Here is a 23,633-nt window from a genome sequence, read left to right as displayed (position 1 = left end):
TTCCTCTTAGGCCAGACTTCCAACTTCTTCCCTGTTGCAAGTCCCGTTTCGAACGCCGCCTTTTTCGCAAGGGAAAAATTGCCTCCTTTTCGACCCAGGTCCATGGGACTGTGCCGGTGTCTCCGACAATGGCAGCACCGGGGAAAAAGTCGTTGAGCGCGTAGTGACCAGGCCTCACAACGAGAAGTGACGTCGTTCAAATTCGAGCACCACTTTTTATCCGAACCACGAAAGAAACCGCAAAAGACAACGAGTAACCACGTGTCCGGGGTCTTGCCCGGTCTCCAGTGGACCCAAGACATGGCATGTTCCCGGATGACGAGGAATCTTTTTCCTTGAAGCAATTTCCCCGTTGTTTTCCTTGGCGATGAAGGTCGTCCACTCCTCTCAGGACTGCGAGGTATTTGAATGTCTTCTCCGCTATTTCATTCCTCGGGTTTTTCCTTCTGTGTCGGCGCTTCCCTTCAATCGCCTCGTCCTCTCGAGGTGACCCCAGTGTGTGAAACGAGGGAATTGTTCTACGGTCCTTCCTTCTCGTCTTATCGTCCGTGAATTTGTCGCCTAACCCCAATCTGTATCCAGTTGTTTGTTGAATCTGCTTTCTGTCTGCTCTTGGCCGCTTTAAAAGGTCTCCCATCCTGTTTCCCGTCACCTGTTTCCTTCTTCTGGTCGAGCCGCCCCCCCCTTCATACCGAGCCTTTTTTCCGACGGACTGTGTCTTTCTGTCCCTTTTTTACGTGCATATCGTTGGACCGCTTCCATTCTACCCGTGCGTAGGAGCGAGTTTCCTCTCTTTGCTCTCCCCTCCCCCTCTCTTCTCTGTCTCTGCTGTTATTCCGTGGTTCCGCCTCGCTCGTGTGTGCATCCTTTCCTCCTCTTCTGCCACTCGACTTTCTTCCCCCTTGTGTCTGGAAGCGGCCTTGTCCCTCCTTTTTCTTGTCTCTCTTCCCCGATGCTTTCCCAGTTCTACGTCTTGTCCCCTCGCGGGGACTGTTTAATCACGAAGGACTACCGAAATGACGCACCCAAGGGAAGCGCCGAAATCTTCTACCGGCACGTGACTTGCTGGAACGGGCCCTCGTCTTCCGAGTTCTCTGGCGCTGGAGGCGCGACGGGAGGCTCCGGAAAATCGAGTGCATGCGCAGCCCGAGGCAGTCCGTGCACCGCCGGGATGCTCGCGATGATGAACCGGGGAGGCCTCGGAGGCGCCGGCGACGCCTCGCCTCTCTTCTGTGTAAATGGAATCTCCTTCGCCTTTTTGAGGAGAAGTGGGCTCTACTTTGTCCTCACCACGCAGCAGAATCCGTCTCCTGCCGTGCTCACTGAACTCCTTCACCGCCTCACGAAAATCATTCAGGTCAGTCCCTCTTGTTTGCCAACGAAAAAGAGATAAGGCCGCGCCGAGAGACGCGAAGAAGCAAAGGAAGAAAGCGAGACGAAAAAGGAGAGGAAACCAAAACGCGCAATCGACTGGAGAGTAATAATCGAGGGAGACAGCCAAGTTGAGAGAACCCTGTGACTCGTCCTGAGGACGAAGAGCACGCAGGAGGGGAGGAAAACCTGCGGGGAAGGGGGGGTGTGATACACAGAGGCGGAACGCGAAGCGCGAAGCAAGGGACGAGAGACTCACGAATCGCAAGAGTGCGGAAAACAGTCTAGAGCAAGCCTCCTACGGAGCGATGAAAGGCACACGCCGCCCGAGATGATTCTCCGAGTTTAACGGCCGGCTCTTCATATCCCAAGCCTCTTGTGCTTGTTCTGAGCTGATTCAGCTTCGCTTCTCACTGCTAGGAGGGAGACCACGAGAAGTTGACAGTGCCTCCTTTCAGGTTTCGAAGTCTCTCTGTCTCTGCACGCCGGCGTCTCGAGCATCCGGGGGGCTGTCTGTGTTTTTGGGCAACGAGAAGCGAAGCCAACGGCAGGAGGGCGAAGACGCGGGCTCGTGCAACTGCATGCAGAGGAGTCATCTTTTTACTGGCCCACTTTCGGTGTTTCGCAGGATTTTTGTGGGGTTTTAAACGAAGAGGCAATCCGGAAGAACTTTGTCATGATTTACGAGCTTCTCGACGAGATCATCGACTACGGCTATCCTCAGCTGACCTCTACAGAGTCCCTCAAATCCGCGATCTACTCCGAAGCGATTCTTGTTGATCCTCCTCCAGTCAAAAGCGTGAGAGTCTTCTCGAGACTTGAGAAAGGAGAGAACGCGAGGGCGTCTCCGTCGCGTTTGTCTTCCTCCTTTCTCTTTGTGCCGTCGTTCGCCAGTTCGTCTGCGCACCTTCCCGCTCTACTTGTCCAGTTTTTTTTGATCTCCGCGTTCACGTTTCATTCAAAACCAGCATGTGTCTGTGGAAGCGTAGATCTGGAGACACCCAGGGATGCCTCGGATGTCTGTCCAAAACAACGTTCAAGCGCATAAGCATTCACTGTACATACCCTATATACATGCGGCGTTCTGGCCGCGTTTGCAGGTGTGCGTCTTTGGTTTCTGAGGTGTTTTGTGCTTCAGCAAATCACGTCGAGTTTGTCAACCTTGGCGAGCTTGGCGCCCAAGACGATCCCGAGCAATGCATCCCACCGGCCTGTCGGGGCGACGGCAGGCGAGCGGGCGAGAGGCACTCCCTTCGGGGGGCGAGGCCCTCGCGGAGTCGCCGGCAACGTGCGGAGAAGCGAGATCTTCGTCGATGTCTTGGAGAGACTTACCGTCGTTCTAAGCTCTAGTGGTCAGGTGGTCAATGCCTCGCTCGACGGGAGCATCCAGATGAAGAGTTACTTGGACGGAAAGTACCTCCTGAAACTCGCCCTCAACGACGACATTGTCTTTGTCAGCCAAGCAACAGGTCAGCGAACTTGATGCGAGAAAACTCCAGTTACACAGTCCTGGAGCGAGATATGTGAACCAGCGTACACGGGAATGCGAACGAGGCCGGTGAAGCGTGCAACACCCTAAATTCCCGCCCTACTACTTCTCTAACTAGATGGGAAACGCTCAAGGAGAGAAGGAGAGCTCTGTGGTGGGCACAGCATAGGCGAATGTCAGCGCACGCTGGGCAGAAACGCAGTCATCTTCCATGGTGCGACTGCGACCGATGTGGGATCCCCGTCTCCAGTCGCGGTCCAAATTGGCGTAACGGTTTTACATTGGTAGAAACCTTCAAGCATCACGCGAGCCGCAGAGCTTCCTGGTGCATCCGGAACTGTGGAAAAGGGCCGTTATTTAAAGGGACAAACTCGCAAGACGGAACGGTTGTCTCAAGAGACGCACGGCCGCGGCGCGTCACACGGAAGCGTCGATGCCAGAGTCTGTGCAGATGGGTATGCACAGGTGCCGTAACTATTTCGTCGATGTGTGTCGGGAGAGATACGTGTGTCCCACGCGGTTTGAAAGACATTTACGCAAGGAGAGGAGAGCAGGCGCAGCGGCACAGAATAGGCAGAACGGCGACCGGTTTCTGGAGGCGCGCCGCCCCCAGGCTTTGTGTAGAGCCCTCCGTTTTTCCTGGGCGGAAAAGCCGTGGCGTCTCTCTTGTCGCTCATTCCCTCGTGAAGCGTTGCGTTTCCTGCCAGGCAGTCAGAATGGCCACGGTTCAAGAGGAGCGTCGACTGTCTGGGTAGACGCGTGCAATTTCCACGAATGCGTTGACTTGTCTGAGTTCGACGCGCCGCAAAGACTTCTCACCTTCTTCCCGCCCGACGGCGAGTTTGTCCTGATGAACTACCGCGTCTCGCATTGCCAGGCGGTTCCCTTCCGCATCTTCCCGTCGATCGACTGGCGTTGCGGCCAAACGAAAGTACGCTGTCCCGAGTGCTGAGATGCGGGCGGCCCTGCAACGAAAGGGGTTGCCGGGGAGCGAGAACGGACGAGGGTCTCCAACAAAGGCACAGGGTTGCGCATGCATGGCGATGTCTCTTTTACAAATGTGTGGACAGGCTGTGGGCATATCTAAAACAGGGGCGTCAGCACAGCCTGTGAGCGTTCATAGATCTCGAGGGTTCGGAGTCGGGGATCAGCGCAGGACAATTGAACCGCATGCGTTTCGCTTGTGGCCGCGGACGCTCGGGGTGCTACCACGTCTCTTCCCGTCCTTGGATTCAGCGAATTGTGAGAGTCAGATGCCGTTCATTCGCAGTGCCGTAGACCCCCCCCCCCGCTGTGTGCGGGGGGTCCAAGGTGATTTTCCGACCCTCCACAGTTTTGGCTGCAGAATGCGGGTGGCTGCGGCCGAGTGTCTCCGCTAAATCACCTATTCCTTTTATCGCAAGTATCGAATCCTTCCCGCAGCCTTCGGGGCAAACGGGCCAGCGTCTGCAGTCAACCCGTGGGCGCTGAGGTTGAGAGGCCGTCGTCGGGGGGGGGGGGGGGTGTCGCTGGTTTCTCTTTGGGGCTCTCACGGCCCGGCGACACACTCCCTGTCCTCTCGGCGTACCCTTCGCTTCTCGTCGTTTCTGAGGAGGGCCGTCTTTTTACGGACGCAGCCATGCGCTGCATGATGCGGTGTGTGTGAAGCTCGGTGCCAACATGCGCTTTTTTCTGCACAGGGAGAATTGACGGTGAAAGTCAAGGCAGACATTCCGGAGCAGACTTACGCGGCGACTGTGGTGTTGTCCATTCCACTCCCCAAAGGCATCGTGGCCTGTTCCACAGAGCTCCTTCCTCCCGTTCCTCTCCAGGCAAGGACGCCGTCTCGCTTGTGGCTCTCGGGGGGCCAGCTGCGTTTGACGCACTCGCCGTCCGTCTCTAAATCAGATCGCAGCGCGGGCATTTGCCCTCAGCGTTTGGCTCGGAGGGTCGAGACGGAACTGACGCTGTTTTTGGCGACGGCGGGGTGTGCGTCAGCGGCCTTCAGTTCCGCCCACTAACTCGCTGCGTGTTTCTGTGGAGAGGTTTGAGGGGCGGGGATCCAGTCCAGTTCGTGCCTCGTGGATGATGCGTGCTTTCAGTCTGCAGAGTTTCTCCCGGCCGAGAAAAGATTGGTATGGAGCATTCGGAAACTGCATGTAAGTCGCACAGTGGACGCCGTGGTCCCCGCTTTCGAACGGGGTTTCTCTCCTCCGTCTCTCGGCCGCTTCAGACACGCTCCGGAGCTCTGCGGTCTGCTGTGGAGAGAAATAACGGAACGGAACTTCTGACCCACTCCCGCAGAAAAGCGGCGAAGCAGGGGGGGTAGGGGGGCGGCACTTGAACCCGCGTGGTGGACGACGCAGAACCGACCCGAATATGCCTCTCTGTCACCTTGCACGGATTGTGCGTTAACGGCTCAGAGCCTGGTCACACACGTGCGCGTTGCAGCCCTCCGTCCAGTCGACTTGGAAGAAAGGTGGAGCACTTCGTTGTGGGGTGGAATGCTCCACGCAAGTTTCGGCGTTTCAGGGAAAGAACGAAAGACTGGCATGTCTGTTCGTTCTCTGTTTTCCTCGCCTCAGGGAGGCGCAGAGATGATCATGCGCGCGCGGTTCACCTCCTCGTCGCCGGTGACGGCATCTGCAGTCTATCGAAAGGAGTTCGGCCCAATCAGCATGACATTCGAGATCCCCATGTTCAATGTGTCCAATCTGCAGGTATGGGTTTTTGCGCAGAAGAGAAACAGAAGGAAATGGGGGAAAGGGACACCAGGCGAGGAAGTGGGAAGAGGCGGGGCACACCAGTTTTTCCGACTCAGTTCGTGTTTTGTGCGATCGGCTTCCTGTTTGGCGATCAGAAATACGAGGCATACGCAGACGGTTTAGGAGCGAGGGCAAAGTGTGGGCAGACAGGTGTGTGGACGTTCATGCAGATGGGTTTTTCTTCCCCCGAAAAAGTGCTGGTGCCGTGCTCTGCGTTCCTTTGCCTGTTTAGGTGCGCTATCTGCGAATCGCAGAGAATAACGGAATTGCGAGTCCCTTCCGCTGGGTCCGCTATGTCACCCAGTCTTCCTCCTACATTTGTCGGGTGTGATGTTTTCCGACAGTTCTCAAACTTCTTTACCACCCGCCGATGCTCTTGTAATCTAACTCTGTTAAGGATTCTTCGTGCTCCCCAGCACACGCCAGGGAATCCGATTCCAAGACAGGTGTGCTGGCTACGCCTTCCTTCACCCTTGAACACTGAATTTAACAGTGCTTCCTAGCGAATGAGATGGTTAGCGACATGGCTGGGGTCATCTCTCGCGCGATTGCACGGCGCGAGTCACAAAGCCGCTCGCGGGTGTTCACCGCCCGGTAGGTATGCCGCTCTCGCTTACTCGCCCACATTTTTGCTAACAGGCAGTTTGCCTTCTAGCGTTTACACTAGGGGAGAAAGGTAACACCCACCATGAGAGCCCGTCACGGTTTTTCGCATATACCGAGTCCACACACGAAAAAGCAGCGCGAGCCTGCCACTTTGCTCGGCGTCGCTTCCTTCTTTTCCTTTTCGGTTAGACGAAATGTAACGACTCAAACTCAGCGCGTGACAGGGGCCGGCGCCGCATATCGTTTCCGCGCCAGTCTTTTGAAAAAGTCCCCGGCTACCGGTATTGAGTACCTCGTTCCGATTTCAAAGCCGAGATAATGAATGCATTTCAGACATACTGGCACCGGGTGAGAAAACTCTCACGAACCAAGCGACCGCTTGGCGCATTGTCAGCACTGGCGCATGAGCCCAACCGATCTCAAGCTCTCCAGTCACCGAAACTGGGGCCACTCTCTTTGAAAGCTACCGAGCAGGAAAACAATACTACGGCAACGTCCAGACGGAATCGAGAATCCAGCCGTGGCTATACAAACGAAGTTGATTGAGGAGCGGCCAGATGTTCGATGGACCGGGATAGGCACGACAAAACACACCAGCATCCAGTTCGGTATCGAGTCCGGTGTCTGAAAAACGAACGTTTACAAGTAGTTCAACGTCCAGGCCCCTGGAAAGCAAAAGTCCTCGGCGGTGTGTCCGAGTGGTTAAGGAGATGGACTAGAAATCCATTAGGCTCTGCCTGCGCAGGTTCGAATCCTGCCGCCGTCGCTTAACCTTATGCAGGCAAATGTATGTGGAACAACGATTTGGGATTTCTACAGGGAAAGGAACGGTTTTCGGTTGTTGTGTCACCGATTGTGGCGGGCCGGTGGAGGCTCCATGCCTGCAAGCGCTTCAATTAGTGGTGGGTTGTGCGTTCCCTGGTGAAGCCTATCCTTCCCTTTCTTCAGTGGCGCTACCAGAAAGAACCTGTCTGTGTGAGCTCCAGCAACTGTATAATGACAATTTGCATCTTTCTTCACCACACGTCTGGGGTATCGACAGGCCCTACGTTGCGTCACCAGGCAACGCCAGTCGAAATTGTACATGTTCGCTCCACGGGACGTGCCATCAGCACACGGCTCAGCAGGATCTGTTACCCAAGTGCCTCTTTGGCAAGGATATCTTCCGACTACTCTACTCGATTCTCTGTGCAATATCATGACATTTTTGTCGCAAGCACGCGCGAAAATCTCACCCTTTCGACTGAAATATGTGAATGGCCGAACTTCGGTGGACTCAGAACCAAGTCCAGGGCGTCAGGCTAACGGCAGAATGGCCGAGTGGTCTAAGGCGCTGCGTTAAGGCCGCAGTCCGAAAGGGCGTGGGTTCGAACCCCACTTCTGTCATCTTTTCTGTGCATTGCTTCTTTGCCGCCAATTGAAACTGTTTGCACAGATTGTTCTCCAGTCCCCACTGCTTTTCAGTCGTGGCTAGTGTTTCAGAAGAAGCGCTCGTGCGACTGCGGATGTTGCATCTTTCTAGCCACAGTGCACGGGCGCTAGTCCAGTCCAACATGGAGGCATCTCGAAAAGGCAACGGCACAACATTTCCCTGCTCCCTGGCACACGCGAGACTTCCTCGGAAGACCGTCACCCTTGACGAACACAAGTGTCGTAGTCTGCTCTGGTGCGTATTCGAAAGAACGTGTCACGCAGGAGCAGGGTTGTATGACTTGATAGATTGAATGAGGATTGAATGCATATTTACAGGAGGTTCTCATTATTTCCGTGGCCATGGTTGAACGTTGGGTACCCCAGGAATCGGTATAGCGGAGTCCTATCGTCTCCTCCTTTTCAATGTCCTTCACCAGACAGTTCAGGCAATGCAGCCTGTCGACGCACACACGATGTCGTAGGTACTCTCTTCCACCTAATCACTGTCTCAGTGGTTGAGGAGATGAACTAGAAATTCACGAGATTTCGTAGGCGAATAGGTTCGACAACTTCCGCCATCTTTGTAGGGCTGGTGGTCTCCATCGTCCCTGGCAATGTGACGGCTGGGTCAGAACGCAACACTTCTTTTGTCTTCCTCCTGGGATAACGATGACCACTGGCTGTGAATAGGAACCGACACGGGCCATCTGGCGTATCTGCACTGCATGTACACCGGCAAAGTTCTAAATCGCTTTTTCTGCCCCTGCAGAAAGTCCGGTTAGTAGCTTTTTTTGGCTGTTCCTGCGCGAGCTTCGGTGGTGTGGCGTTTCCCCTCTTGGTGCAGCTTCTGTCCTGATTTAAACGCGTTTTGAGACTGAGCGTGGTCTCTTCCTCACTGCCTGCGCAGCTGCCTATCGACGGTGGCTCGGTATTCTATAACGGTTCGTTCGGGTCTCTGTCCTACCAGGAGTGGCTTCCATCGCCGCTTCCGCTAGGAACTGCTACGTCCTCGCCATGTGAAAGCAACTTCTGTGCTGCTACCGTGGCGGATTTTACCTCTCCAACAGGTCGGCTCTGTGGAGTCCATCAGGGCCTCTAGTCCAAGCTTTTGTGTGAAATAGAACCAGAGAAAGTGCACGATTTCCGCGAGGTTGGAAGATTCGTATCTGCTGAATCCAAGCGAGGTATTCCTTGTGCGCCCCACGAGCAAACACCCTTAACTGTTTTTCCCCGGACGGCTTCACGGGTGAGACAGACTGTTTCTCATGATTCACCTGTTTCTCCAGATCAGGGTGAACCCGCAGCACAATCATGGCCTTTCTGAGCCGGTTCACGCGACGGCAAGGAGGGGAACCACGACGGTAAAGGTGCTGAACTCACCCTGTCCAGGACGTGCAATTGAACCCCAAAGTGTATCCCTCGCTTCGGTGCCACCTCGGCCAGTGCCGGGAGGTTTGCGCGTTTCCCCGACCCAGAACACGCGAGGCTCTTCCAAGAGTTCTTCTTGTTAAGGCTCCCATCTGTTTTCTGCTTGAATTATAATCCCCAGGCGGGCACATAAATCGTTTGTGTCTCGCATCAGAAACTGAGAACGGGGAAGAGCTGGATGTCCTGTCACTCGTTCGTGACATGGCTGTTTTTGAACGAAACTGGTAGAGTCCAACGACAGTAGCTTGCTTAGCAAATGTCATGTGTTAACCCGAGACGGGGACCAGAACAGGATGTCCAGTCGTTTCAGGTCCCGGCGGTTTCAATGGGTTCTCCATCCCCTATCGGCAACAGAAGAGGTTTTCCGTCGGGAAGTGTAGTCAGTGGATGGGTTATTATTGGGTATAGAGTAGGATCTTCTTGATTGTTATAGGTGGTGCTATTCCATCCGGAAACGCACGAAGCTGCTGATGAACGGCTTCCTATGCTAAGCTTCTGCACCATGGTTTTCTGGAGACAGGGCGTTACGTTCAAGAGAACTTGACGTCGCCGTACTTCCAGCTCAGCGACGGCAGGATTCAGAACTCGTCCCCGATGGCGACACCTCGACACTCAGGTCACCCGGCTCTCCCGTGTTGAACGCTGGATCTCAACTGGCAGTCAGCAAAGGAGAGTCAACAAAATGCCGACACAGAGTACCCAGAAAACGGGCACTGTCTTGCGGTGCTGACGTGGACACAGCCAAAGATAGCATCGACACAGGGGGTTCTGCTGACTCGGGCTAATTGCGTTTTGCCTCCCCCCCCTCCAACCCCCACCCTGGACTGAGAACAAAACCAGTGGGTGTTGCGAACGCGACCTTCTTGTCGGCGCCGGCGACGCTGAGAGCGAAGCTGTTCACGAGAGAGGCGTATGTTGCGTGTGGTAGCGAGCACACGCAGCCTCTCGAGCCTCTGGTTTATCTCCGTAACGTGTCGGCTTTTTGTGTACTTTGCCTGGAAGCTGGCAACCGCTCTCTGTGGACCATTTTTTTGTGTGTAGAGTGAGGCGACCGGAACAGATGTTGTGCCACGGCACGCGTGCTCCCTGCGCCTCTGCTGCTAAACCAGCCTACCTCACTGTCCCAGTGAATCTGTTTCTTCTGTATCTTTACTGCTGCAATTTTAAACTGTTTATTGCTGCAGTTTTAAACTCTTTTCGAGGGCAACATCGCGTGATCCATGTCTTTGCCGCAGCCGCAGTCCACTGTCACAAAAAAGTGCCACGTCCTGTAGATCTCGGCTTTTCTGGTGTCGTCCAAAGTCTCATGTGTTTCCACGTGTGTGACAGCGTCGTGTCTGTAGGAATCTCTTTCTCTTTCGTTCGTCTCGCCTTTTTGCCTGCCGGCACATCGCGTGGTGGTGAACAAGGTGACTCTGGAGGGGAGGGCAAGGCCCGCGTGGCATGCGGCACTAATTCTCGGCTTTCTTTTTGGTCCGGGGACGCGCTTGGCTGTCCTGAGTGGTGACGTTTCTGTCTCCAAAAATCTGGAAACGGTTACGAACTGCATTGCAGGCGTTCCCTGTTGGTTCGACGACTCCACGCGTCCGCTGTGACTTTCTTCGCCGCTGCGGCGGTCGCTAAATCCGCGCGTGCGGACAGCGGAGCGGGCGCATCTCGCGTCTCCAGGCGCGCCTCGTTTTTTGTGTTTTTGTCCTCGGTCGTAAAAAAACACGACAGCAAGCGCGTCGTGTGACCCGCATACATCGGCGGTTTGTTCAGTGTTTGCTATCGTGTGTGTCTGCTCCACTGCTCGGGCTGGAGACGCGGCCTGCTGTGTGCGCGTTTCCGCGCCATCCAAACCGTCCCGTTGCCTCTCTATGTCCTCTCTCCTCTTTGTCTTTGGGTCTCTTCCTTCTCGCTCCGTGCTTCCTCCAGCGGCTCGGCATGTGCTGAGCTGCGTACAGCCCCCCCCTTCTCAGTTTTGGAGGCAGCCGCTCCGTTTTTTGGTCCTTCGCAGTCATTCAAAATGTCTCCCCTTCTCTCGTCAACTGTGACTGCGAGCGCGAGGCCACGCTTGCCGCCTCTCCCCTCTCGAGGCGTGAGCGGAGCCTCTCCAGGGCCGTCTTCTCCGGCAGTCGAGTTTTCGAGTGAGCCTGAACTCGCGTCCCAACCGAGGTCTTTTCCGCCACCTTCCTCTTCCATATACTCTTCCACGGCCTCTGCGCGGAGCGCGGTGAAGCCTCCCACTCCCAGTTTCCCAGCTTCGGGGGCGACGCGCCCCGCTCCGTCTTGCCCTAGCGAGGCAGCGTCTCCCTCCGTTCGGAACTCGCCAGATGCGGGAACCGTCCCGCTCACGAACGGCGTCAGGCCGCCCAGCCAAACGCGTGTGGGGCGCGACCCTACGCGAAGGCCCGAGGAGAGAAACGGCGAAGGCCCGGGGCCGCGCGTGCCGCCCCTGCAGCTCCAGACGCGCGTGTCGTCCGTGCCGCCTCCCTCTGCGGCGGTTCGGCTCAACGCGAAACTGCAGGAACAGTCCGGCGAAAACGGAGCCTACGTTGCGGCCGCAGCGTGGATGCGCGCAACAGAGGCCGCCCGCCTGCTTCTGGGGGAGCCCAAGGGCGGGGGGAATTCGGGGATCCCGACGCCCGCCGCCGCTGACGGGCGAGGGGCTGCTCTGGCCGCTGGCAGCCCCAAGGCGCACGCCTTCGCTCGCGCGGGAAAGCGGTTGAGTGGGACTCCGCTGAGCGATTTGGACGGGGCGGCTGCGGCGGGGAACGAAATCAAGAGGCTCCAGGCGGAGGTCGAGGAGCTGAGGGGACAGCTCGCGGAGCAGGAGCGGCGAGCCGCGGAGCAAGTGCGTGAGCTGGAGAAAAGGGAGCGGGACTTGTGCGGGCGAGTGCAGGAACTGGAACAGAGGCTGGCTCAGACGCAGCCGAATGGCTTCAGCGAAGCGTTCGACACCCAGGAGCTCCAGCAGCTCCAGCACGAACACCGCAAACTTCAGCAGCGCGAACAGGACTTGCTAGAGAAGGAGAGAGAGTTGCAAAGACAGCTGGAACAGCATCAGAAGCAGCTGGAGGAGTTGCACAGGGAGGTGAAGGAGCTACACAGATCAGAGGCGCAGACGAACGGAGTGGACAAGCACCACGAGGCGGACGCCGAGCAACGGGCGCATGTTGAACGGCTCGAGCGGAAAGTGAAGGACGTTGAGAAACTGCACAGAGAAGCAGCAGAGCGGGACGCAATGCGCATTCGTGCGTTGGAGGAGGAAAACAACCTGCTGAAGAGAGCGACCGCCGCGTCTGCGTCGCATCCGGGCGGAGGCAGGTCGCCTGTGCTGGACGCACCGTTCCAGCTCCGGTCCCTTCAGCAGCTGCAGGAGAAGCTACAGAGTTTGAAGCAGCGACACCTGCAGGCACTCGAGGCTGCTGGCTCTGCTGCGCGGGATTCTGAAGACGCAGCAGGAAAGCCGGCAGGTGGAGAGACAGGGGACCAGGAAAACGCGTCAGCGGTGTTTGACGATTTCGACATGCTTCTCCAGAAACTTGCGGCTGCACAAGGACCACAAGCAAGTGGTTCGGGTGCCCATGCCCTAGGGCCCGCGTGGGGCGGCGTGTCGAGACGGCGGAGCCTCAGTCGATGCAGCAGTGCGAGTCGGCTGGCGGCGCCCCCGCTTCCACCTGGCGCTGGAGAGAATACGACTAACGCGGGAGTCGCGCTTTCCGGTGTCTCTGGACACGCGACGGGCGGAACCGCCGCACTCTTCATGTCCGGCGGAAGGCTTCTCCCGCCCACTCCGTCGGCCTGCTCCTCTGTCGTCTCGGACAGCGTCGCTCGCAGCAGCGTGGGCCGCCGCCTGATGAGTAGTGGCGTCATTGCTGCGGCGGTCCAACAAGTTCAACAGGCGGTAGCGAAGAGCATTGAGAGCGAGGCGCTTGCACGCCAGAAGGCGGCGGACCTGCGGAATTTCCACCGGAAAAGCTTCAGTGAGCTAGCGACGAGGCTCGCAGGAACTGTCGCCGTGGCACATTCACTCGCCGGCTCCCGCGGCGCGCCACCGGCGACACCCAGTCATCTAAGGTACGGACTGGACTCTGTCGACGACTCAGCTTTTGTAGCGTCGATCTCGTTTTCGCACAGTCCGGTGTCTAGCTATCTGACCTTTATGCTCGTCATGCCGCCCGTGGGTGCGGAGGATAGGGGGTGCTGCTGAGGTCCAAGCGCATGCAGAGAGGGGCTTCTCGCGGGCAACTGGCTGTCAACAGCGACGTGTTGGGCCGTCGCTTTGGTGCCGTGATGGCGACGGAGATGCGATGTGTCGGCACAGCCCCGTCGGTCTCGTGTGCTGCCGACGGTTTGACGCTGTGGCGGATCGCTTCTGATGTGTGGATGTGTGCAGCGTCACATCGAATGCATGCGGGGTGCCACAGGCTTCTCCCGAAATTCCTTCAGGCAGTTCCATGACGCCGAGTTCGTTTCTCCCTGCTCCCCGCTCAGGGACGGGTCCGTCCGCAGTCCAGGCTTACCCGGCGTCGATGGCGCCTGCGAACGAGAGTTCATCGGGATGCAGCCCCCGGCTCTTAAACGCAGGCAAGGCGGGGACCGTTGAGCAGGTCCCGTGTCCGAGCTTGATTTCGGTGTCCCCGTTCATGCAAGCGTGTCCAAGCCATGTGAGCGGCGGTCCACCGCGACCTAGCGGCATGTTCGGCCCGACGAAAGGCGCCGAAGATGTTGCAGAAAACGTTCCTGCGGAGGAATTTCAGGAGCGCGGCAAAGGCGAGTTCGCGCCGAGGGCTGCAGATTCCCCCCGTGCGTGTGAAGGCGAGTCAATGGTACCAAAAATAGACAGTGACATGGTGCCTGGGGCCCCTACGGGCGGCGAACGGGTTCCTGCTGAAACAGAGGCGGGATCAGCGTCGCCCGCGGTCACATCAGGTGGAGCGGCCACTTCTCTTTCAACTCCATTTCCGTGCGCCATGACACCGCCTTCGGGGACGGCTCGACCTGCGCCGGTCAGTGCCGCGTCTCCGGCCTCGGTTCCCGCGCGGCACCCTTTTCAAGCGACGATGCCGCCTGCGGGGCCGCTCTCACACGTGTCGCCCTTGTCGGGCGTAGACGGGCAACCTCGACAGCCAAGTCGAGACCCGTTTGGTGTTCAACGTGAAGTGTCCGTTCCCGTCGTTTCGGCTCACGCCGTCCGGTCGTTGCAGGCGATTCCTGCGTTTGCCTCGCCACCTCCGGCGCGGCCTGAACCGCCCGCAGGCGCCCCGGTCTCCGCCGCAAGCGCTAACGGTGATGGCGCGTCACCGAGCGGCAGCGAACAGGAAGGCCATCCCACGGCCAGTGGAGTAGCGCCCTCAGCTACCGGGGCCGGTTCGGCACCAGTGGAGGTAGGTGTGCACGCGTGGCATGCGGTGGACCAAGGACAGGGTTTGAGCGACCTAGGCGGCGATGTTGGAGACCACGTCCGTGGCAGAGTTTCCCAAGAGGGATCCAACCCGCTGCCGTCTGTGGCAGACGGGGCCTGTCGAGTGTTGTTGCCGCCTACGTCAGCTCTTGGAAGAAAGTCGAACAGCGTAGACTGCGCTGAGCCTCCCAGCGTACCACGTGCCGGGCACGTGGAGAATGGTGAGAGTGAGCGCGCACGGTCGAGAATGGAGGCGCACACGGTGGCAGGCTCCCAGACGGTCTTGCCGGCATCTGGTCCACCCGCAGTCGGGGCACGTCCTTTGCATGCTGCTCAAGCGCAGGAGCAGAGCTTTCCGGTTTCGCTTCCGGCCAGTCGGTGTCCGGACGGCTCGGCCTCTTTGGTTCCGATGCCTGTGGCGTCCCAATCGATTCCTCCGCCGCAGTCGAACAGCCCGCCACCAGGCTCCTTTGGGGTAGGCGCAGGTACTTCAGGCGTGGCCAGTCAGCAGCAGATTGGGGCTGCAGATGAGGTAGGAACTGAGGGGAAGGGATTTTGGGATGAAGATGACTTGGATGAGTGGAACATTGACGATGTGTCTGTACAGTCACCGCCCGAACACGAGGGGCCCTCACCGGTTCCACGGCAGGCATCAAGCAAACCTAGTAGTCAGTTGCTCGTCCACCAGCCCTCAGATAAGTCGCTTGTTAGTCAGCATCCCCTCGACAGCTTCACTGCCCCGCAGCTGCGTGCGAAGGAGCGTGATAGCGTGTGTGCTTTAGGAAGTCCGTTGCCGGGACCAAGTCAGGGATTGCGCACAGGCGTGTGGCAGAGCACGACACACCACCAGCAGCCACTCGAGGGGCCGCATGGAAGCCGTGTACCGATGCCGCCGGCGCAGCAACGGCCAACGAGTGCCGGACACCGCCCCATAGAGGATCTCTTCAGCTGAGCTGAGGGGTCATGCAGCGCTGATTTGGTAAAGCTTCCAACTGCTAAATTCAAGTGGACAGACTGGAAACTTGCAAGTTGACGGTCGGTTCTGACATTCTTATGGAAAAAGTGTGCAAACCGGACAGTAGGACGAGGAGCCTGCTTCGTGCGATCGGATTCTAGTGGGAGAGGCAAGATCCGTAGTGGATGAGGTCGGTCGCCGGTAATCGGAACAAAAGCCGAGGCGGGGGGGCTTGTGTGTTGACGTGTGGAGTGGCCGGAAGGGAAATAGCTCGTTTTTCCAAAGCGACGCTGTCTTCCGATAGAGAAGGGGCCTCAGAAAGTATTCGTACATTTGCGTCGTCGCAGAGGAGTTGAGTCGACTGCCGCTCTGGTCGGGGGACGATGGTGGAGGGAGTTCTTCTGGTGTATTGACCTCTCTCTGGTTCCTGAACGAAGCTGACTGTTAACGTCATGAGGCAGGGGTGTAAGTCATGCCGAAGTGGAAAGAGAACCGATTCCGGAGTTTTTATTTGTGCAAGAGGACCCAGAGTACGCGTGTCTCCGCCGGTGAGCGTGAAACCTTTTAGCGGAGACAGCAACCCGCCAGCAAGTTGGCAGTCACAAGCGGAAGAGAGCAATCAAGTGTTCAGGCGGAGTGAATGTAAACAAGGGAGAGACAAGTGCACTTCGTATAAAGTGTGTGGTGGAATTTAGTGGTTTAGATGAGGTGTTAAATGTCGGAATTTTTGTGTTGAAGGCGCTTTGCTATTTACTAAACGGTCAAGATTTGTTGGTCCCGGTAGGCGTCATCTAAGGAGCGTGTTGCTGTGTGTTGTCCAGCCCTTAAAACGGTATACTATCGAGGTGCTCTCGTCATAGTCGCGCTGTGTCATTCCCACAGAGACACCACCACAATATGCTGACCTTGTTCAACCTTGCAAAGGTTGTGGTGCATCAGTATAGGCAGTGTGATCCTGCTGGGTCCCAAGATTTCAAATAGATTTGCATCTACGAAAACGACCCATCAGAAGTGCAGCTTTGGAACAGAAACTGTCCCCGTCGGTAGTCTTTGTTGCTTGGTGCAGACAACGAATTAATACAGCGATACAATTCAGCAGTCTGTGCAGTTAGTAGGAACAGTGTGTACCTTAAACGAAAGAGCCCCCTGAGGGTTGACACACTGGACAGCAATTGAAAGACAGGTGGATCCTGTATGGCCGAAGGCTGCAGGCAAACGGTTTGTCATTTCTGGTGCGCACTGGAACGAGCTCTGTTGGTATCTGTATAAATCCGTGCAATCTTCAGTTTCCGTCTCTCGTGTAGGACACGTCGATCTCAGTTCTGGGGACGAGTGCGGAAGGTAGAGCGGGCATTCGACGATGCCGCGAACATCTGAAGTTTGGCGGATCTTGCATGTTCCCTAGTGCAAGGTGACGTCGACTCAATCACCCAGCCGCAAGCAATCAGGCTTCGATGTAGTTAAAATGCTTCTCTCTCATCTGCATCATCTGAAGTTTGTTTCTCCCCTTCCACTGTTACACATAACCCGCGAACAACCCGGTAGTCGGGTCATCAGCGGACCGGTAAAAATTGCTAGAAACGTGATCGCCGTGCTCCCCCATGACCGGTGTTCCCGGAAGAGACATGGAAAGCATTGCATCCGTAGAAAGTAAAATTCATTCACTTTGTTCTACAGTTTTATGCTAGGTGAGGGGGGATGCCGTTAAGTGCATGTATCGGGAGGCGCATTGGCAACCTTCCACGCGACGCCATGACTGTCGGACACTCAGAGAGATTGAGGCATCAACCTTCTGGTGTACCTGCGTATCTAGAAGACTTCTTGGGGCTCTCAGTGAACGGCGTCGTGTGGTTACCTGTTGCAACGCGCGGGCAATTCTGTTGCGTTAACACACAATTCTGAGACCAGGAGATCCTGTGAATCCTGCAAGGGGGGGTCTCACAGGTTTAGGCGTCTAGAGTTTCTCGAAACATATTCTGTTTTTTTCTGGCAATCTTGTACAGAAGGAGAAAAGTCTGAAGAGGTGTCAATGAGGTGCGCTGATGCTACGTACACTACATGGAGCCTGTAGTGGTGGCGGGAGACATTAGAGTCATGCGGTAGTGAATGTTGCATATTTATTTTGTGCACTTGTATGCCGACTTGTCTCCGATTTCAATAAAGTAACATAGGAATTTTTTGCCGCCTTTCTGCAGATGCGGGAGCCAGTCACGTTGTCCTCTGGTAAGGATCTACCACAAACCCACCAGCTTAACCTTTGTGACACCAGCTCTTGGAAATCAGACAAACAGCGGATGCTCACTACAAATGGCGTTAGAAACGCGTATCTCTGACAGTTTGCACTCGCTAGACGACGATGAGCAAGTGTTGCTACTCTACCACAGGGGGTGATGCTCGGTCCACCACATCAAAAACCAGTGGGCTCCGGGGGCGCCTTCCCAGACATTTAGCAGTCTTCAGACTGGCGACAGACGAAATAGAAACGCCATGACAGTGTGAGGTGCCTAGTCCACAGCGTGTTGCCCAAAAGGGCAATGCCATCAAATTCTGTGGGCAGTCACAAAAGAGACTGCTTTTCCAGCCTCGATAGTGGAAAGTCAGATTCACCACAAACTATGACAAAGATGTACAATGTACAGCGACGCAGAAGCGGCGTGACCACCGGCACATTTTCGGTGTGCTCAATGTGGTGTGTCTTTCGTTGAGACTATGACTTGCGCAACAGTTTCACGGGTGTTTTCGCGTAGATGTGATACTTAACGCTATGCGCTACGTTTCCGCCTTAACCTGTGTAGCCTGTAGAAATGTCTGTGTGCTCGCTTTGAACTGGATACAGCTTTCTGCTGTAAAAAGAACCGTCACTGCTTCCAATACTTATGGAGGATCTCTGTTGGCTGCTGCAGCGGTGTCCACCCAGGTAGAGGTTATAGTAGAGCTTGCAAGATATGTGGCCTGGACAGATATACTCGCATTATGCGATAGTAGTTGGAGAAAGTGGACGAGCAGCCCGTGCTGTGTCACACGTCACTCGCTAAATCAGTAACGATGCAATTCCAGTTGACCGAAGTACACGGAGGAACTGCGGACACTACTTCTCGGATATCTCATATAGTTTCCCAAAGTTGCGCACCGGATTTGTCGTCAGCTAGCTCCTGGGAAAGAAAAACCGCAACAGGAGAACTTGGTGAGATTTACTCGCGTCGGGATACGTCGACACCTGTTGCGTCGGGCAACAGGGATCATGGCGGTGTGTCCGAGTGGTTAAGGAGATGGACTCGAAATCCATTAGGCTCTGCCTGCGCAGGTTCGAATCCTGCCGCCGTCGAGGCTGTATGTGCGGTTCCCCTTGATATTCGTGAGAGAACACAGCTTACTGATAATTAAACCCTGGCAGTAGGGAGATTTTTAACCCTGCTGGTTTGCAGGGGGGTGCCGTACCACGCGACGGACTCTATCGTACCGACATCGGGAAACCACCGCAAACAAACCACAGGGCGGACCACCGAACATAAATTTGCAACCGACCCGAATGCCAACTACAGTGCACCCATGCAACATGATTGGGTTGGGTCGGTCAACAAGACGTCTCCAGGTGTTTTTTGAGCACACTGGGGAAACAACAGCTGGCAACCGTACGACTTCATTATACGTGGATATTCCAGCACCACTGCCGCCGCACAGCCCGTCCTATGATAAGCGATATGTCGACACGTTAAACCCCGTTGATTTCGCGAGATTTTCTGACGCTGTCCGCTCCATCTCGGATCACATAGTTGTCTACTTTCATGCCATGACGATAAAACGTATTGCCGGTGCCAACCTGTGGGGAGGTTATATGTGGTCCGTTTTTCATACACGCTAGGAGTCCGTAAAAATTCAGCCTCCATGTCCTGGTCCTTCAGATACTGTTGGCAACTCACCGGACTGAAACCATCAAGTAAAACTCTTTCGTCACACAGACGAAGAGTTGTGGGCAAGTCTAATCTGCACCTGGCGGTGAGCTATGGCGGTGTACACCGAAGTCAGGGAGAAGCAGATAGCCAGGTGGCTGCGCACACTTATAGCGAGCCTCTAAGACTCCACGAGTGTAACAACAGCCGTTTAACTGGTGTGCAGCCGTGCTGGCTGTTTTAACTCCGTTCAAAGATCATCGGGTCTCTCATGATTGCTTCGCCCACCCGCATGCGAGTGCGAACGTTGAAGCGAGGAAATTGGAAGTGAGTACCAAGAACGCAACGCGAATAACCAAGCTAATGCTGTCTCTGTTAAATTGAAATTGCTGTGACGTTGACAGTGACAGCTACAGTTATCAGCGAATGGAGACGCAGGAAAAGATGGGGTGACCGGAAGCATGTGCGGCCCCACAATCGAGCACACTTTGAATTCTTCCGGATGGGCCTCCGTCCATCAGAGGCGGTGAAAGACACTAGGCTGTCTCGCGGATCGGAGGGAATTGATCCCGAAGGACTGATTTCGTATTTATTATGGATCTGTAAACTGCCCCTAATGACAGGGCGTTTTTGTTTCAGTACTCTTTTGACATCTCTTCAGTGTTTACTCCGTACTCAGCCATCTACAATCAAAAGTGAAGTGGCCTCCAGTCCAGCCGCAGCATGAGGGAATAACTATCGGGCTGACTGTGCTCTTAGCGGATCGTCTGGTATCCACCAGTTATGTCATTTCGACATGGTGGTCCACGCATACATACACTGAAGGCTATCTGGAGACCATCCACGCGGACCGACTGCGAAGTTCCCTAACAAGAGGAAAAGGTTGCAATATACACCAGCTGGGTCGCCTGTTTCCCCGCTCGACACTTTGATTTGGCACTTGCCCATTTCGCTGGCTTCTACGTCTTTTTCTGACGAGATGGCAACACCAGGGAAGCGGACTGTTGGGACAATAAACTCGCGATCCATATTACGAATGAGAAGTCTGCCCCAGCAGGGTGAGAAGTTATTATCACTACACTTACCCGAATCGTCGCAGACGCCTACCTGGCAGCCCGCTAGCTCTCCTGCTAGCCCTCGTTGTACGCAGAGTGTGTCAGCCCCGCACCGTAGAGAGGAAAGTGCTGGGAAATCGCTTTCCCCGCGTTTGAACAGGAGAGGGGGATGCTGTCGCTCGCCTCGGGGTTGCCATCGCCGTGCGTGGCACAGCGACGAACGTTGTGACCATGGCGGCGCACGGCAACAGAAGTCACCTCCATGCTCTCCTCGTCGAGAGAGACCCAGAAACGCTGATATTCACAAGAATTCGCAACTCAGTACGCACGAAGAAAAGCAGCCTACGAAGGACCATTGTGGCCAGTGTCTCCGTCACAAGCAAGTGTCGCGGACTCGGTGTGTCGTCCCGGCCACACCCACAACGGCAAACAGGTGCGAAATCTCTCCCCGGTGGAGTTCCGAAAGCGGACGAAATCCATGTAACAGCGAAGACGCCATTTCTAATATCACACAGTATTCGGCCTTTCTGGAAACACTGCATGAGTTCGTCGAGTCCCACAGTCCCTGTGCACCTTGCAAAATTTGTCCCCTTCACAGCAGGCACCCCAACACACGAGCGCGGGATCTGCCCTCAAACGGCTCTTGTCTGACCCGATGTTCTCCGATCATCTGAACGCCTTCCACCTATGAAAGTATAGTGCGTTGGCGAATTTCAGGAGTACATGTGAACGACATGAATCTGTTCCGTCACAACTGTTGCTCTGCAGAGACAGTGACTGCGATCGGTAGGTACTGTACTCGGAGGTAGCGGTCGTATAACAGCATCGTCTCTCTGCCAGGCTAGTTAGGAGAATAATTTACAGCGTTGCCATAGAAACAAATAGCCAGCATTTCGTCGTAGGGCTTTAGCCTCTTGTTTATAAGACCCGGTCGGTGTTGCCGGAGCCATAACAAAGGATCTCTGTTTCTGTCAATTAGCGTGAGAGACATTTGGGCTGCCGCTGGCAACTCGCACACTAGATGTTCTTTTTACACCGCATGTGAGCACGGCAGCCATCGGATTGTGTGCGATTTGTCTGTTGCTTCGCGTGCATGGCGACTCGCTCTGGGGTCTTGTTCTGTGGATTCTTCCAGTTCAGAGAAGAAGAATCGTCAATGTTGGCAGCCATCTGACGAGCTTCTGGGTGGAGCTGCGGCTCTCAACGACCTCCGACAAACAGTGATTGAGAAACAGGGCCGCCGACTGCGCGAGTTGTCTGCTTATTACCAAAAGTGTCACCACCTGTCAGAAGAAAACAATTACCTCAAGTGCAGAGAGCAAGCTCTCGTTAGGCAGTTGAAGGAAGCGGAAGAAACAAGTCGAATGGATGTGAGTGACATGGTCCCACAGCTGCCAAGAACACTCTCTTACTCCGAATTTTAAGTCTTATGTATAGCACTAATGTGGAGCTGTGTTGTAAACTCCAATTGTAGCGACCGGTTGTCTAGGACTGCCTAACTGCTGGAGTGAATTGAATCAGATTTGTTCTTTGAGGAAGTGTAGCGAAGATGACCTGGTCCGGTTCAACCAGCACCATTTCTTTTTATTTCACCTGGGAGAAGAGCCGTCGCAGGGGCGGCTTTCGAGCCTCCGTCATTCCGCTGAAGCCAAATATGAAAGGCAACCAGAAGTCAGCCTTATTTGCCTAGACGAGGCACAACATCACGCGGAAAACTCGTGTCTCAGGTCTATCTTCTCAAAAGCGCCGCCGTACTTTTTTGTGCGCTACCGCTCTCTGGTTCGGACCAAGCAAGTACTCTGTGCTACTGGCCGGGATTCCCTCATCCCCTTTTGTGGCAAGACGCCACAATGCCCGCGGACACGGGTCAAATACTCTCTGTCCTCCTTTTTGTGAAACCATGCCATACTAATGCTCAGAGAAATGAGGAGCTGCAGAAGCTGACAGCCTTGAACGCTCATCTGCTGCACGACAACATGGTCCTGCACACGTCGCTCGCTCTACTAATCGACAGACAGCCGACAATTGTCACTGGCCTGTATGAGACAGACATGATCTGCTGGGTCGTACCGAATCTAGCGTTACTTGCTCGGGAAGGCAAGTTGCCTCGTCGGATCGTGAGTCCTTGGTTGAAAAGCGAAAACCGAAGAACTTGCCGATTGCAGTTTATCCTCTACCCGTTCGGAACAAAACACGACCACCGCGAGGCGCTGGCGGGGAAGCCTGACTCCAGACTAGCTACCCCCAGAAAAGCGTGTCCCGCTCTGTTAGTCCGGTAAGTCCAGCGTAGTCCCGCTTTGCCGTGGAATGATATAAAGCTGTGTAGGGCCAGCGTTTTGGATGAAGATGCGTTTGTAGCAATAGGGCAGCGCCCCTGTTTAACGCACTTTGCCGCTGGCCAGCAGATTCGGTATTGCAACCGGAGGAGATTGTGTGTACACGCGTTGAGCTTCGGATGGTCGACCAGAACGATGAAGTGACCCACGCGTAAAACAGTTGAGTAGGAAAGTATGTTGCGTCAGATTTGGTTTTCTTCGCCCCAGCACACCTTTCAATTCTTTAACGAATCGCCACTGTCTCTGTCTTACAGAATGAAGCGCAACGTGGAAGCTACTTTCTACCTATTCTTTGGCAAGCAATGCACATCGCCGGTGACGTATCAATTCAGCGAGTCTGTGGGAGGGGGCCGGAGTTTCTACCGGCATGACTTCAGTAGTACGTGGCTCGATGATCTAGGATATCCCGGACAAGATACATTCCACGTCGGCCTGTCGCTGCTGCACTGCAGCGATAGATCACAGTACGTTATCAGGCACCATGACAGGCATTATGCTGATCTGCAACCCCGGTGTCTGCGACTCTCCTAAGGCCGAAGGCTCGAAAAAAAACTGTGCACTCGGAGCAGCACAAACGCGATGAATAGGAGAGCTACCAAGTACTTTTCCAAACGTATCGAGTCTGTGATGACTATTTTCAAGTGTTGTCTTCCTTCAGTTGAACTAAAAGTGGTAGGTCGAAGGACACTTGACTCGTAATGGGCTTCCTTATACATGTTTGAAGATCCCAGAATGTAGCTAACGACATACATATCATCCATTTTTCTGCCTCGAATGAACTAGCATGACAAAAATAAATATGTTGGGTTTGAACGTCCGGTGCAGTATCATCACTACGACAGACGAACCCCGTTCACAGGGACCCTGTGCTGCCGCAGTCGCGTCGATGCTGGAGCAACTCGGATCACGGGAAGCCAGATACGTAGACGCCCAAGGATTGTAGTCGCGGGCTCTACT

At 55.3% G+C, this 23,633-nt stretch overlaps 3 protein-coding genes and 3 non-coding genes across 6 annotated transcripts; all 6 read left to right on the top strand.

The window, feature by feature from the left end:
• Positions 1 to 367: 367 nt before the first annotated feature.
• Positions 368 to 5,935, top strand: NCLIV_002480 (cbr-DPY-23 protein, related; the record flags this gene model as incomplete). Its single annotated transcript, XM_003879746.1, has 9 exons — positions 368 to 400; positions 965 to 1,357; positions 2,000 to 2,170; positions 2,510 to 2,840; positions 3,568 to 3,807; positions 4,540 to 4,671; positions 4,949 to 4,998; positions 5,425 to 5,559; positions 5,837 to 5,935. 9 exons carry the CDS (start codon positions 368 to 370, stop codon positions 5,933 to 5,935), a joined length of 1,584 nt encoding a protein of 527 aa, XP_003879795.1.
• A 959-nt stretch (positions 5,936 to 6,894) lies between these two features.
• Positions 6,895 to 6,976, top strand: NCLIV_t020003. Its single transcript has one exon. It is a non-coding gene; the product is annotated as a tRNA-Ser (tRNA).
• Positions 6,977 to 7,516: 540 nt separating this feature from the next.
• Positions 7,517 to 7,596, top strand: NCLIV_t020002. The gene has a single exon. It is a non-coding gene; the product is annotated as a tRNA-Leu (tRNA).
• Positions 7,597 to 11,059: 3,463 nt separating this feature from the next.
• On the top strand, positions 11,060 to 15,392 carry NCLIV_002470 (conserved hypothetical protein; the record flags this gene model as incomplete). Its single annotated transcript, XM_003879745.1, has 2 exons — positions 11,060 to 13,113; positions 13,433 to 15,392. The coding sequence occupies 2 exons, from the start codon at positions 11,060 to 11,062 to the stop codon at positions 15,390 to 15,392; spliced, it is 4,014 nt and encodes a 1,337-aa protein (XP_003879794.1).
• A 3,246-nt stretch (positions 15,393 to 18,638) lies between these two features.
• NCLIV_t020001 lies at positions 18,639 to 18,720 on the top strand. The gene has a single exon. It is a non-coding gene; the product is annotated as a tRNA-Ser (tRNA).
• Positions 18,721 to 22,190: 3,470 nt separating this feature from the next.
• NCLIV_002460 (conserved hypothetical protein) lies at positions 22,191 to 23,207 on the top strand (the record flags this gene model as incomplete). The annotated part of the gene is made up of 2 exons (XM_003879744.1): positions 22,191 to 22,615; positions 22,931 to 23,207. 2 exons carry the CDS (start codon positions 22,191 to 22,193, stop codon positions 23,205 to 23,207), a joined length of 702 nt encoding a protein of 233 aa, XP_003879793.1.
• Positions 23,208 to 23,633: the final 426 nt, after the last annotated feature.

The sequence above is a fragment of the Neospora caninum genome, chromosome Ib (genome assembly GCF_000208865.1).
Source record: "Neospora caninum Liverpool complete genome, chromosome Ib".
In the NCBI taxonomy this organism is placed as follows: domain Eukaryota; phylum Apicomplexa; class Conoidasida; order Eucoccidiorida; family Sarcocystidae; genus Neospora; species Neospora caninum.
This window is presented reverse-complemented; position numbering and strand designations above follow the sequence as displayed.